General features: G+C 38.5%; 1 protein-coding gene across 1 annotated transcript; it reads right to left on the reverse strand.

The window, feature by feature from the left end:
• Window positions 1-283: 283 nt before the first annotated feature.
• Window positions 284-11,424, reverse strand: LOC108677011 (chromosome-associated kinesin KIF4-like; the record flags this gene model as incomplete). Its single annotated transcript, XM_018165160.1, has 16 exons — window positions 11,300-11,424; window positions 10,638-10,828; window positions 9,158-9,313; window positions 8,313-8,416; window positions 7,551-7,614; window positions 6,813-7,358; window positions 6,038-6,214; window positions 5,557-5,692; window positions 4,791-4,873; window positions 4,075-4,256; window positions 3,986-3,997; window positions 3,082-3,226; window positions 2,668-2,770; window positions 1,865-2,035; window positions 1,034-1,161; window positions 284-439 (listed from the first exon to the last, which is right to left on the reverse strand). Coding segments are annotated over exons 2-16 (2,298 nt in total), but the record flags the coding sequence as incomplete, so codon positions are not given.
• Window positions 11,425-11,453: the final 29 nt, after the last annotated feature.

Genomic DNA, 11,453 nt, shown 5'->3' on the forward strand with positions numbered 1-11,453 from the left:
CAGCCTATATAAAAGATGTTGTAGCTAGAACGATAATAGAGAGTTCAGTCGCACACAATAACTAAACCATAACGTTTTAATTCACATTCACTAATGAAACATTGTGAAACATAGGAGACATACATACTTTAAAAAATGTATACATCAGTTTTTGTACGATAAAGAAATATCTCCCTTCATAATATCATAGAAAGAATAAAATTAATCAAAGGCCGAAGCATATTTTACTTGCATATCACTGGCATTTTGAAGAAGAAGTAAACGTTTGCAACAGCGATCTCACCTCCTGATCAGAAGACAACTTCTGCCTCAGAAGACACGACACTTTGTTCTCGTGGGCATTCTCAAGCTTCATAATTTGCTGTTCGTGGGCAGCTTTGATTTCTTCAAGCATGGCTTCCGTTTCCTCCGATGCGACCACCAACTCCTTGTACTGCGCCTGGTGAAACAAATGGCACAAGTGGATGTAAACATTTTCGAGTTGCAGGAAATGGAAAAAGAACATTTCTTTATATCATTGTTCACTGATCCACTTCATTCATGTCCGCTTTCCGAGCAAGACAGACGGCATTACTTTTACTTACATGAATTTTAATCGAGCGAAATGAGGAAACAAGAAGCAGCCGTAGCAAAAACGATAACACCAAATCAGCCCACAACCGATAAATAAACTTAGATACTCACTTATACGTACCAATTGTTAAGTATTGCATAGCTAAATACCTTGAACAAAAACTGGCCCTATAGTGCTGAAATATAATCCTTGATTTGACTGAGTAACTGAACCAGTATTCTGTCGAGTCATATTATTTCAAGTGATCCGAGGTACACGAACCAAGGACTTTAGAGCGTATATATAACTCTCATGCAGTGTTTTTAGCGCATTTTCTCATTTATGGAAAAAATGCGCTATTGTGCTCGCCATGTCCGTCCGTCCGTCTGTCTGTCCTTCCGGGACTTCACGTTTTCGTCGCCGTGAAACTGCGCTCTGTCACTCACTGCAGTAAGTACCGAGTTATATATATTTTAATACCTGTAGCTCTTGGAGCTCTTGCTGGGAAGAGGCGCATTGAGCCTTGTGCTGCACCGCTGTGTTGAAGAGCATCGTCAGCGCCGCCTTCGTCTCGCTCATGCCTTGCAGGCCTTCAAACCGCTTCCGTTCTGTTCAAACGTATATTCAATAACAATTCTCCAGTTCCATGAAGTTTCGGGATCATTTCTTGAACTATTAAAGAGATAAAACCAAATATAAAACGGATGAAGAAAACCACACTTTCCAGCACATATAGCACTTATATAGTTTATAGTACAATCTTGTAATTTCCGTTCGAAAACAATGTCTAAATCAAACCCGAAACTAATGCCTCACGGCCTTCATATTTGTCAGTGTCCAAATAAATTGAATTGTTTAATGAAGGTACAAAAGATTAAAAAATAACAAGTGGTACATAAACATGGAGAAGTACAACTGTTTATCTTCTCATGCATTTATAATGATAGAAGTGAGCAGGATACTCGAGCTGCACGAGGTAACGAAGCAAAGGACTTCGCAGCGGGAGTATAATTGAATAAATCGTACAAAAACTTGGGCAGGGTTACTACCTCTGCTCTCAAAACATTTTTCCTGTTACAGAAGTATGATTTTCTAACATTGTACTTGTACCACATTCAATTGATATTTGTAGCAAATTCTTCGCACACTGCTGAACACAAGTGTCCCATTCATTCACCAATCTAATGGGTTCAACCTTAGTCTATACTAACCCCCAAGCGTAAGGCTTAGTCTGCACAGACCTACAAGCGTAAGGCTAAATTTATAATACAGACCCACGCTTGCGTAAGAAAGGTTCACACTGGCACCCACCAAGCAAGGACTCTCCATCGCCCTCGAGAACCTTCTGCTGTAGTTCGTTGATCTGAGCGGTGCGCAGCTGCAAGTCTCTGCTGAGATCCTTCTGCTTGTTCAAGAGCTCAGTCCTGAACTCTTCACTGAGGTCGTTATGTTGCAACTGCTGCTCTACTTTCGTCAGCTTGTCTGTAACGTGAATACATAAGTGTAAATGAAAGCCCATCATTAAGAAACTGCTGGAAAAAATGCATAATAATGTAGTGGTATGTTTCCACTAACTTTATAAGTAGAGGATAAATTAAAAATAAAATCGTTAGTCAAACGTCTGACTATCATTAATGTGAATGTGGCTACGAAAACAAATAATTAAAAGTATAGATTTCAAAAGGAAACAGACTGATGGAAGAAAAAAAGTCAATAGCGCAGAAATTTCCTTACATAGCACGTATTATCTGAACCTAAGCATTTACCGATGAACTCGTTCAAGGGGAGCTTGAGCCATCGAGATCTTCTACTGAGGTATCGCGTATACTTACCTACTTTCTGGCGGGAACCTAAAAAGAAGCTTTCAAATACCTTGGCTTTGCTCTGGCGTACATGATCTTCCTATTTGATCGCTAGGAACACACAAAATTTGAAGAAACATTAACTGCCTAAATATTTTAAACATGAAATAATAATGGCAACCCCGAAACCAGTACACAGCTAGGAAGGAATGGGAGTAATTCCACATAAGTAGTTCAAAAATAAAGACAAAAATGACCTACTTCTTAGCTGTTATTGGGATAATTTCACAAAATTAATTCAATGATGAGAACAAGACATTGATACCTCTTTGTTTTTAAGTTGTTGAGCGCGTTTGAATTTATCATTATCTTCCTTCATTTGGCAGATGAGCTTGACGCGGGCTTGTTTCATCGCCTGTCACAAAAGAAAGATATATTAATTAACATATATCAGAAAAGATATATTAATTGACGTAAATGATTTATAATGGGCGTGATGGTTTATAATTTTATTTACAAATTTTAAAGTTAGATACGTACGTTCTGGGAATACTTTTGAGAGGATACATGTTTGAATGTGACGGAAAAAATCAAATGGGTACAATAAAAAGAAGGATAATTATTTCAGTTACGAGAAGTTCAACGTATAAACTTAAAATACATGAGAGCTTACGGCACAGCTTCAAGAAAATAACAGTGATTACTGAGAGATGAGCAACACAGCACCTGGATTTCATTGGAGAGAGGCTCGACCCTCTTCTCGGACATTTCCTTCATCTCGAGGGCCTTGTTCCTCTCAATGACTTTTTGCTTGAGGTCGTTAATCTCCTGCGTGAGCTCCTGGACTCGCTCACGACGCTGCTCCGCAAGTCTGCACAAATTGACATGCAGCAGGTCATGTGATGAATTAAATAGGAATGCTGATGGAAACTTAAAGGTTTGATTAATCAAGTCTGGTGAAATTAGATGGAATATAAATCAGTGAAGCATACAAAAGGAGAGGTAGCAAGAGCGATGTATAAAATTAGCCTGGAAACCCATCACCTCCAGCTAAAAGGGTTAAAGATTACCTCTACTAACCATGAATAGCAATTAATAGCTATAGTCCCCCCTTGCTTGAAGCTACAGTATTGTTTTTGATGCTCTTTCTCAGTCCCCTGCAACTCACAATTGGAACAAGATTTTTAAAACTTTTCGAATCATATGATGAAATTCTCTTTATTCTAAGATTATCAGAAAACGTGTCGAGCGAGTATGTCTTGCTTCTCGGTCCAAGAATCAAGAATTTAAATTTATCATCTATCAGTGAACTCGAGGTGATACAAAGTGGGTATGTTTAGATATGCCATGAACTTCTGGCACTGCTAATGCTTCAGCTATCATCTAATGGAAGCGTAATCGTGGCGCGATACAATATGGATCAGTTAAGGGATAAGCCGGCCACTCGCTGGCAGCGTTAGTGCTTCAGCAATCATCTAATGGAAGAGTAATCGCGATCTGTTAGAATCGAGGTCAATTAAGTGATATATTATGCATTTGCTGGCAGGGTTACTGTTCAATCGATAACCAAATAAAGAGTTATTGCGACCTGATACAATGCAGATCAGTTAAAGGATGTCACGTACTGTACTTGCTGGCAGGGTTACTGTTCAATCGATAACCAAATAAAGAGTTATTGCGACCTGATACAATGCAGATCAGTTAAAGGATGTCACGTACTTGCTGGGGGCAGACACGATCTGCTGCTGCAGGCTCTCCTTCTCATGCTCGACGGTGGATATGCGCTCTTGCAGTTCCTGAATGGCGCGCTCGTATGACGACCGAATGTTGGCGATGTCCTTATCGTTGCTTAACATCTTCCTCATTAATTCTTCTTTTTGGGCCAGCGCATGATTGAGACTCTGAAATGGAATAAACTTTAGAAACTAAAAACATTGGAATAGACTTTAGAAACTAGCAAAAATTGAAATAAGAATATATCAGCTATTTAGCATGATGCAATTTCTCACAAGCAGGTTACGATGAATTACATCACGTCACAATCAAATCTAATCTAACAAATCACCCCATAAAAAGTATTCGAGATGTCTTCGCATTAACATTTCTTATGAAACTGCACTGGAGAGTGGAGAATATCTAAATTGTATTAAAAAAACAGGGTATTACCTATTACAATCCAATAAATCGAAGGAAGCCACAGAATGTTTAATAATGTTTCATTTGAGAAGTTCCGATTGAGAAGTAATTAGAACATAGATTTGTTACAATCTAATAAATCAGAGGGAGCTGCCCAGAATTTAATAAAAACTGGCAAGTTATATCAGAAGAAGCAGCACAGCGTTTATTTAGGTTTCATCTGTAAAGGTTTCAAAGGTTAAGGTAAAGGTAAGGTAAAGGTTTCATCTTTTTCATCAGAAAAAGAAGTAAATACTGACGGCGAGCTCCTGTCCCTTCTGTGAGCGCATGAGGGCGCTGGCCACAGAGCAGTCAGCGGCCGGAGAGGCGGACTCGTCTTGGCCTGGAGGAGAACAATAACTGATATTCACGGTGGATTTCCAAGTCTTGAATAAGTGAACAGGTACAGGTGGCTATTATAATGAAATTATTTATTTTTATGTGTTGTGTGGTCTCCCGTTAAACACATATATGGATAGATAGATTACACTTTTTAATAGGCTTGGTGCATTTTAACAGCCATGCAGTGGTGACCAGCTGGTAAATAATGATTTGAAATCAAACTGTTGAATTTCTTTCCATTTGCCAATTGTACTATCTCATTACTGCTAATTAGGACTGATAAGGCTTATGACAAATGTTTGGTCCAGATTTCATAACTTAGCAATTATTGCACAAGATTTATACTGATTAATGTGGACAGCAGGCACCAAACTGTAGACTTCTCACCTATAATTTAAATCAACCTCATACCAATTCATATCTCCGTTATAGTCTCATTTATTCTAGTTCAAACCTAACTTTATAGTACTGGATATACGTGTCCAGTTTCTAGTTTCATAGTGACAAACATTCAACGTACACGTATCTAATTTATAGATTCTCTACACTTGGGTTGCCAGCAGTTCTCACTTTTATCTTGAAGAGATGAACTACCGTCGCTATCTAATGGCTCTGATGTACAATGTTCATACATGTTTAATTTATAAATAGATTTTCTCCTCTCAGTTAGACAGCAGTTCTCACTTTTATCTCGAGGAGATGAACTGCCGTCGCCATTTGATGGCTGCTGATGCTCGTCTTCTTCAGCAGAAATGTCGGCAGCCTGATGGTGCGTGAGCTCGTGACTCACAAGCTGCTCTTCGTTCTCACGATGCATCGTCTGCAACACACATACGTCATTAACTCAATAAATTGAAAATTATTATTTATAAATCAGGTTGCGGTGGTCTTTATGAAGTTAAATGTTACTCGCACTAATCTGCAGCATTAATACTAGTACTGTTGATGGACAAGTCAGTCCAAATTGTGTTCTGGAGGAGTAGGAACAGCAAAAATCTTTAGAAATAAGGTATGATTATAAAATAGTAGCTCTAAATTAATAGATTTCTTCCAAACTCGCTCCCAAAACTTATACTAAAGTAGTATATAAGTTGACAAAAAATGAAATGACAAAAAACAAGTAGCAGGAAAAAAAATACAAAGACAATGAGTGACGTGAACGTACCTGCAAATCCGCCACCTGTTGCTGCACTTGTTTGATGAGCTCCAGTTTACTGGCAAGCACAGGAGCGACGGCCGAGTCACTGCTCTTAATGGTATCGTTGAGATCTTGTACAGTCGAGTCCATTCGAGCTTGCAGTTCATTAAGCTTCTCGTCCATTTTCTCTCGAGCTGTTGCGACCTTTGCAAATAATTAACAACTTAAAAATCAATAAATTAACTGACAGGTGCTTGAAGCCAGTAGGTATGAGTAGTGGTTTCATACTATACCACCAATAATTCAGCAACTGAAATTAAATGAAAAAGGTAGAGTTGATGAAAAAAAAATAAGTCCAATTTCTCGCTCATAAGTATCCTTTATTTCATGGACCGTCTTCATGTTTTCCTCACTTAGAGCTAAAACTTGGGATTGGTGTTGTTTCGCCTTAGAATCAAACTTTTCATTTAATTTCTCAATTTGATTATTGAGATGCGTTATCTGATCTTCTAGCGAGCACACCTCTTCACTTCGTTCCTTTTTTTCTAGTCTCAAGATCTTGACACGCCTTTTTTTTAGTCTTGAGGTCAGCTCGAACTTCCTCTAAAAGCCTAGAGCTTTCTTCAAGTTGGCAATTGCGCTGCTTAACTTCTAACTCATATTTTGTATTGTTGTCCTCCAAATTTTGAACTTGCTGTTTTAGTTGTGACGTAATTTCTTCGTGATTTCTATTTTGCAGAGATAATTCGATCTTGAGCATTTCCTGGGCAAGAGTGATATCCTGAATTCGACATTCCAAAACCTTGCTGTGAGCCCTTGTCTTCTCGCAGTCAGCGCTAATGGAGGAGAGCGATGCCTTGTGCTGCTCTTCAGCAGCCTTTTTCTCCAACTGAAGATTAGTTACATCGCTCAGCAGCTCACTCACGCGGACTCTGTAAGCCTCCTCCTGACCCTGGTGCTCTTCAAACAGCTTGGAATGTTGCGCTTGCAGGTGCTTCGTTTTTTCCGCAACTCGACTTTCCCAACTGCTCTCAAGATTCTTGAGCTCTTCCTGGTGCTGGGTGGTAATTTTCAGAATTTCTGCCTCATGATTCTCGTCTTTGTTCCTGAAAGCTTCCATGTGAGTCGCTTCGTCAATGTTGAGTGCCTCTTGCAGTTCTGCGTGCTTTTTTCTCTCCAGATCCCGTAACTGTGAGCTCAATGTCTCCACCTTTTGGGTCACCACCGAGAGCTGCGTCGTCAGGTCTTCAGTACGATACTGTAGCTCCTGTTTTTCGTCGTCCCACTGACTCTTGCATTCACCAAGCTCCCTAAGCAGATCTTCTTTACTTTTAATCTCTTCCACGTGCTGTAAATAAAAATAAAATTTTAACGTTGTAACGATAGCAGCTATGACACTAAAGCAGACCATGGCCAAGCATCAACAAGATCTCGGTGATCAAAATCTCGTCGCGGAAATGTCTCCATTGAATTAAATTTCTAGTAAATTAACTTTTCCACGATGCTGTCGGGTGCATTAGAGGTCATGAACTGGACTGACAATCGCAAAACCGAGAACGAGCTTGTGGCCCTCGAACCAAACCAAAGATAAATCAGTCGGTGGTCTGGATAAGAAAAAAATTTAATGCAGCGGATCCAATAACTCGAATCATCACTTAGCGAATCTACTGACAACCCGTTCTATAGAACGAAATCTTACGATAAGTATTGTCAATGTTTATATTTTCCTAAGTTGTTCCATCTTGGAATAACCTACAAGTTTGACGTAATGAATATCATCTATCAACTAGCGATATCAGAATGATTTCCATGATAGCCTGCTCAAGGCAGGCTCTGCGAGCTTGTTAACAAATACCCACTTCAAAAGAAGGCTACCAAATACCCACTATAAAAGAAGGCTACCAAATACCCACTACAAAAGAAGGCTACCAAATACCCACTTCAAAAGAAGGCTACCAAATACCCACTATAAAAGAAGGCTACCAAATCCCACTATAAAAGAAGGCTACCAAATACCCACTATAAAAGAAGGCTACCAAATACTCATTTCAAATGAAGGCCAAATGAGTTATTGACGAGCGGCGATTTGAGTGCATAATCTGCTTAGTGGCGACTTATTTGCCATTAACAGGGCATTAATGAACGTAGAGTATGTCGTCTTTAATTTTATATTGAGGCACATGGTTTCTGAGCATGATATTAATTTGGACATTTTTTGTGTTTGTCTTAAACTAGAGAACCAGGAATGTTATCTGCTGTGAAATGAGCCAGTAAACAAAGAAGAGTGGGAAAGGAAAATAACCTGTTCTGTTTTTTCCACTGTTGCAGTGTCACGCAGAACAGGGCGTGAGATCTACTGCTCTGGGCGTTCATAGCTGTGGAGCCTGTAGCTCTGTGGTGGGATCCCTGCTCAACATAAACACAAAATTAGCAATGAGCTACAGAGCTGATCTCATCTGTCAGCAATGCCGGCTCATCCACATAAAATATCAATAATAATCAACCCAGAACTTCAGAGCTGATTTTTCTCAAGCAATGGTAGTGTAATGCAACGCATTCAGTATTAAACAAAATTTTGAATTGTTTAGTCACATTGGCTTGCTTTGCAGAAGCTCATGGAAGTAACCTAACAAAGTGTATAACAATAGTTATACAATTTTATACAATATACAAAACACACCCTTTCAACTTCTCTTAATATACATTTTCATTCCATGTCACAGAAATTACTAGATGTAAATTTAACCTCTTGTGTTCTGCACTCCCTGCAAATAATTCATAAAATATCACTAGGGCTCTTTCAATGTAGGTGATAAAGTAATTTACATTCCACTAAAGCCTTGGTACTAACACCATGTTTGCATTATAAAGTGAAAATTCCACTCGCACCTTGATCAGAAAATGGCTCACAACAAACATGCAACAAATACAAGAACTTCAAAATATTTATGGACAACATTTTGCATAAGTTATATTATTTTCAGCAATATGAAATATTTATATTCCAACTTTAATGCCAACACAGACGCACTGTCCATTGCCTCAGAAAGTGTTTAAGCAAAATTAATCATTTTATGTTCATCAGTTTTTCCTCAGAAAGGTCAAGATGGATATTATCAAAGAAATTAGATAAAAATTGGTACTGACTTGCTCAAGACATCGCATGGTCTCCTGCAATGATGCCACGGGCACCTCAGTCACTCCCTGCATCCTGATCTCACCACCCACACCTTCACGGATGTCCAGGATGTTGTCATCTCGGGGCCCTGGAGCCAGCAGGTCATACAGGTTTTCTGCATACAGCTGCACACACATAACAATTGTGAATATAAAAAAAATAATTTTTCCATGGTAATGAGCTTAATATACATCAGTGGTTCCCAAACTTTTGCAGGCTGGAGTACATTTGACTCCCCAGTGAATTCCTAGCGCCCCTCCCCCTACATATACATAATATTCACATAGCGCCCCCCACAGACACAAAAAAACACAGATTTCGAATATTTTCAACAGTTTACACTAGAAACCCAGGAGAGGTTCAAAAAATCTAGATCTGGGTTAAAAAGTCCATCGCTGGGAGCGTGTGCTACATGTTTTGTGTACAAATTATCAAACAAACGTTTGAACTTCTGACTTCGGCTTTGGATTGCCACCCCCCTACCACCTCCTTCTTCCTCGCTGTCCCCCCCCCCATATCTTTCCTCCACCCCCAGAGGGCGGTACTGCCCACTTTGGGAACCACTGATTTACATCAAGTACACTGCTCCTGTACCATCATGCTGCTGACTTGTACTCATGTTCTACATATGTACTATGAGTTCTAAAACTTGTAATGAGCGAGCGACAAAAACTTTGGCGACAGAAACTTTGGATGTACAGAAAGTAAGGCAAATAATCAAATCCCACCACTACATTCCTTGAATTACAAACTTCATCATGCGCTGCTTTACCAGCAAGATCCCTGACTTACCCAATTTCAATTCAGTTATACACACCCACAATCCCTTACTTCAATATCAATAGGGATTAACTGAGCATGATTAGTCATTAGCCAGAGTAGTAATCAGTATTATTGCACAGGGCTTTGCTGTAAAACTTTCATTCCTGAGGGTTATCAATTGCTAGATTGCGTTCAAGATTGTGTTCTCAATTGCTAGATTGTGTTCAAGATTGTGTACTCAATTGCTAGATTGTGTTCAAGAAAATTTAAAAGAAAATAATTTGTTAACATTAATCAGTAAATTAATTAATAATTTAACCAACAAAAAATGATAAAATTTAATCACAATGATCAGAAATGCAGCACAATTTAAATTTTCTTGAACCTATCAGAAAATTTTAAGAAATCTCACTAATGTGTTCAGATTTTTATCCCATGTGTTATTTTAAAGAGAACTAAGTTGCCATCTGAGGAAATAGTCTGCTGGCAGAAGGGAAGATAGCTAAAAAAATGTATAGTTATAAATAAATACAACTTATTAAAATGAATCACAAACAAAATGACACAAAACATCATCTAATGCTTTTGGTGTTATTAAAAAAAAAATCCATATTAGAAAAAAATGAACAAAGAATGAAAGAATGAAATAATTACACATGGGCACAATCAATCAAGTCATTGACTTGCCTCAACAAATGAGCATTTCACCAGGTACTGGTATTCATCCTCCCGCTCCCTGACTGTGCAAAACATGTCGCGGATGGCTCTTGGGATGATACCCATTGTTTCATTGGGGCAGTTTTCCGGTGAGTTTGTACCCATGCTGTAAGTCTTTCCTGATCCAGTTTGGCCATAAGCCAAAATGGTGACATTGAATCCTGGAGATTGTTAATTATCAAATTAGATTAAAGTACTGGTAAGCCAAAATTGTGACATATTCAAGAGAAATATATAAAATTTGAACATAAGATAATATTAGTAAGACAAAATGGCAATATTTAATCCTGGAGGCATGGAATTAGGAAATTAGATAACAATTTTGAAATGGTGATATTCAGTCCTTGAAAAATTAAATTAGAAACATTTAGGCTGGCAACCTGAGTGAAGTTAAATTCTAGAGACAAATGGAAAAAAATAGTACCAATAATAAATAGAAAAACCCTCAAGGTTTGAGAAGAGTAATTAAAACTCTACATTTCAATGTTCAAGAGAGTTAATTGGAAAAAATTGATTTAATGTAAGTTAAATGGAAGAGGAAGCTTATGCTGTATCTAAATGCCTACAATAACATATATATACTATCCCCAATGATTACAAGCAACATATACATGGATCGAAAGCTAGCTTACCATTGTGGATCTCTTTGATTGTTTTGGAGACTGCCGTTGTGTATAGCTCCTCTTGGCTGGCTTCAGGGGGAAACACATAATCGAAGGTGAACTGCCGGTTCTGGCCACCCGATTGCACAATGATCTGAAATGAAACACAATTATACAATGAGGT

The sequence above is a fragment of the Hyalella azteca genome, unplaced genomic scaffold, assembly GCF_000764305.2.
Source record: "Hyalella azteca isolate HAZT.00-mixed unplaced genomic scaffold, Hazt_2.0.2 contig10621, whole genome shotgun sequence".
In the NCBI taxonomy this organism is placed as follows: domain Eukaryota; kingdom Metazoa; phylum Arthropoda; class Malacostraca; order Amphipoda; family Hyalellidae; genus Hyalella; species Hyalella azteca.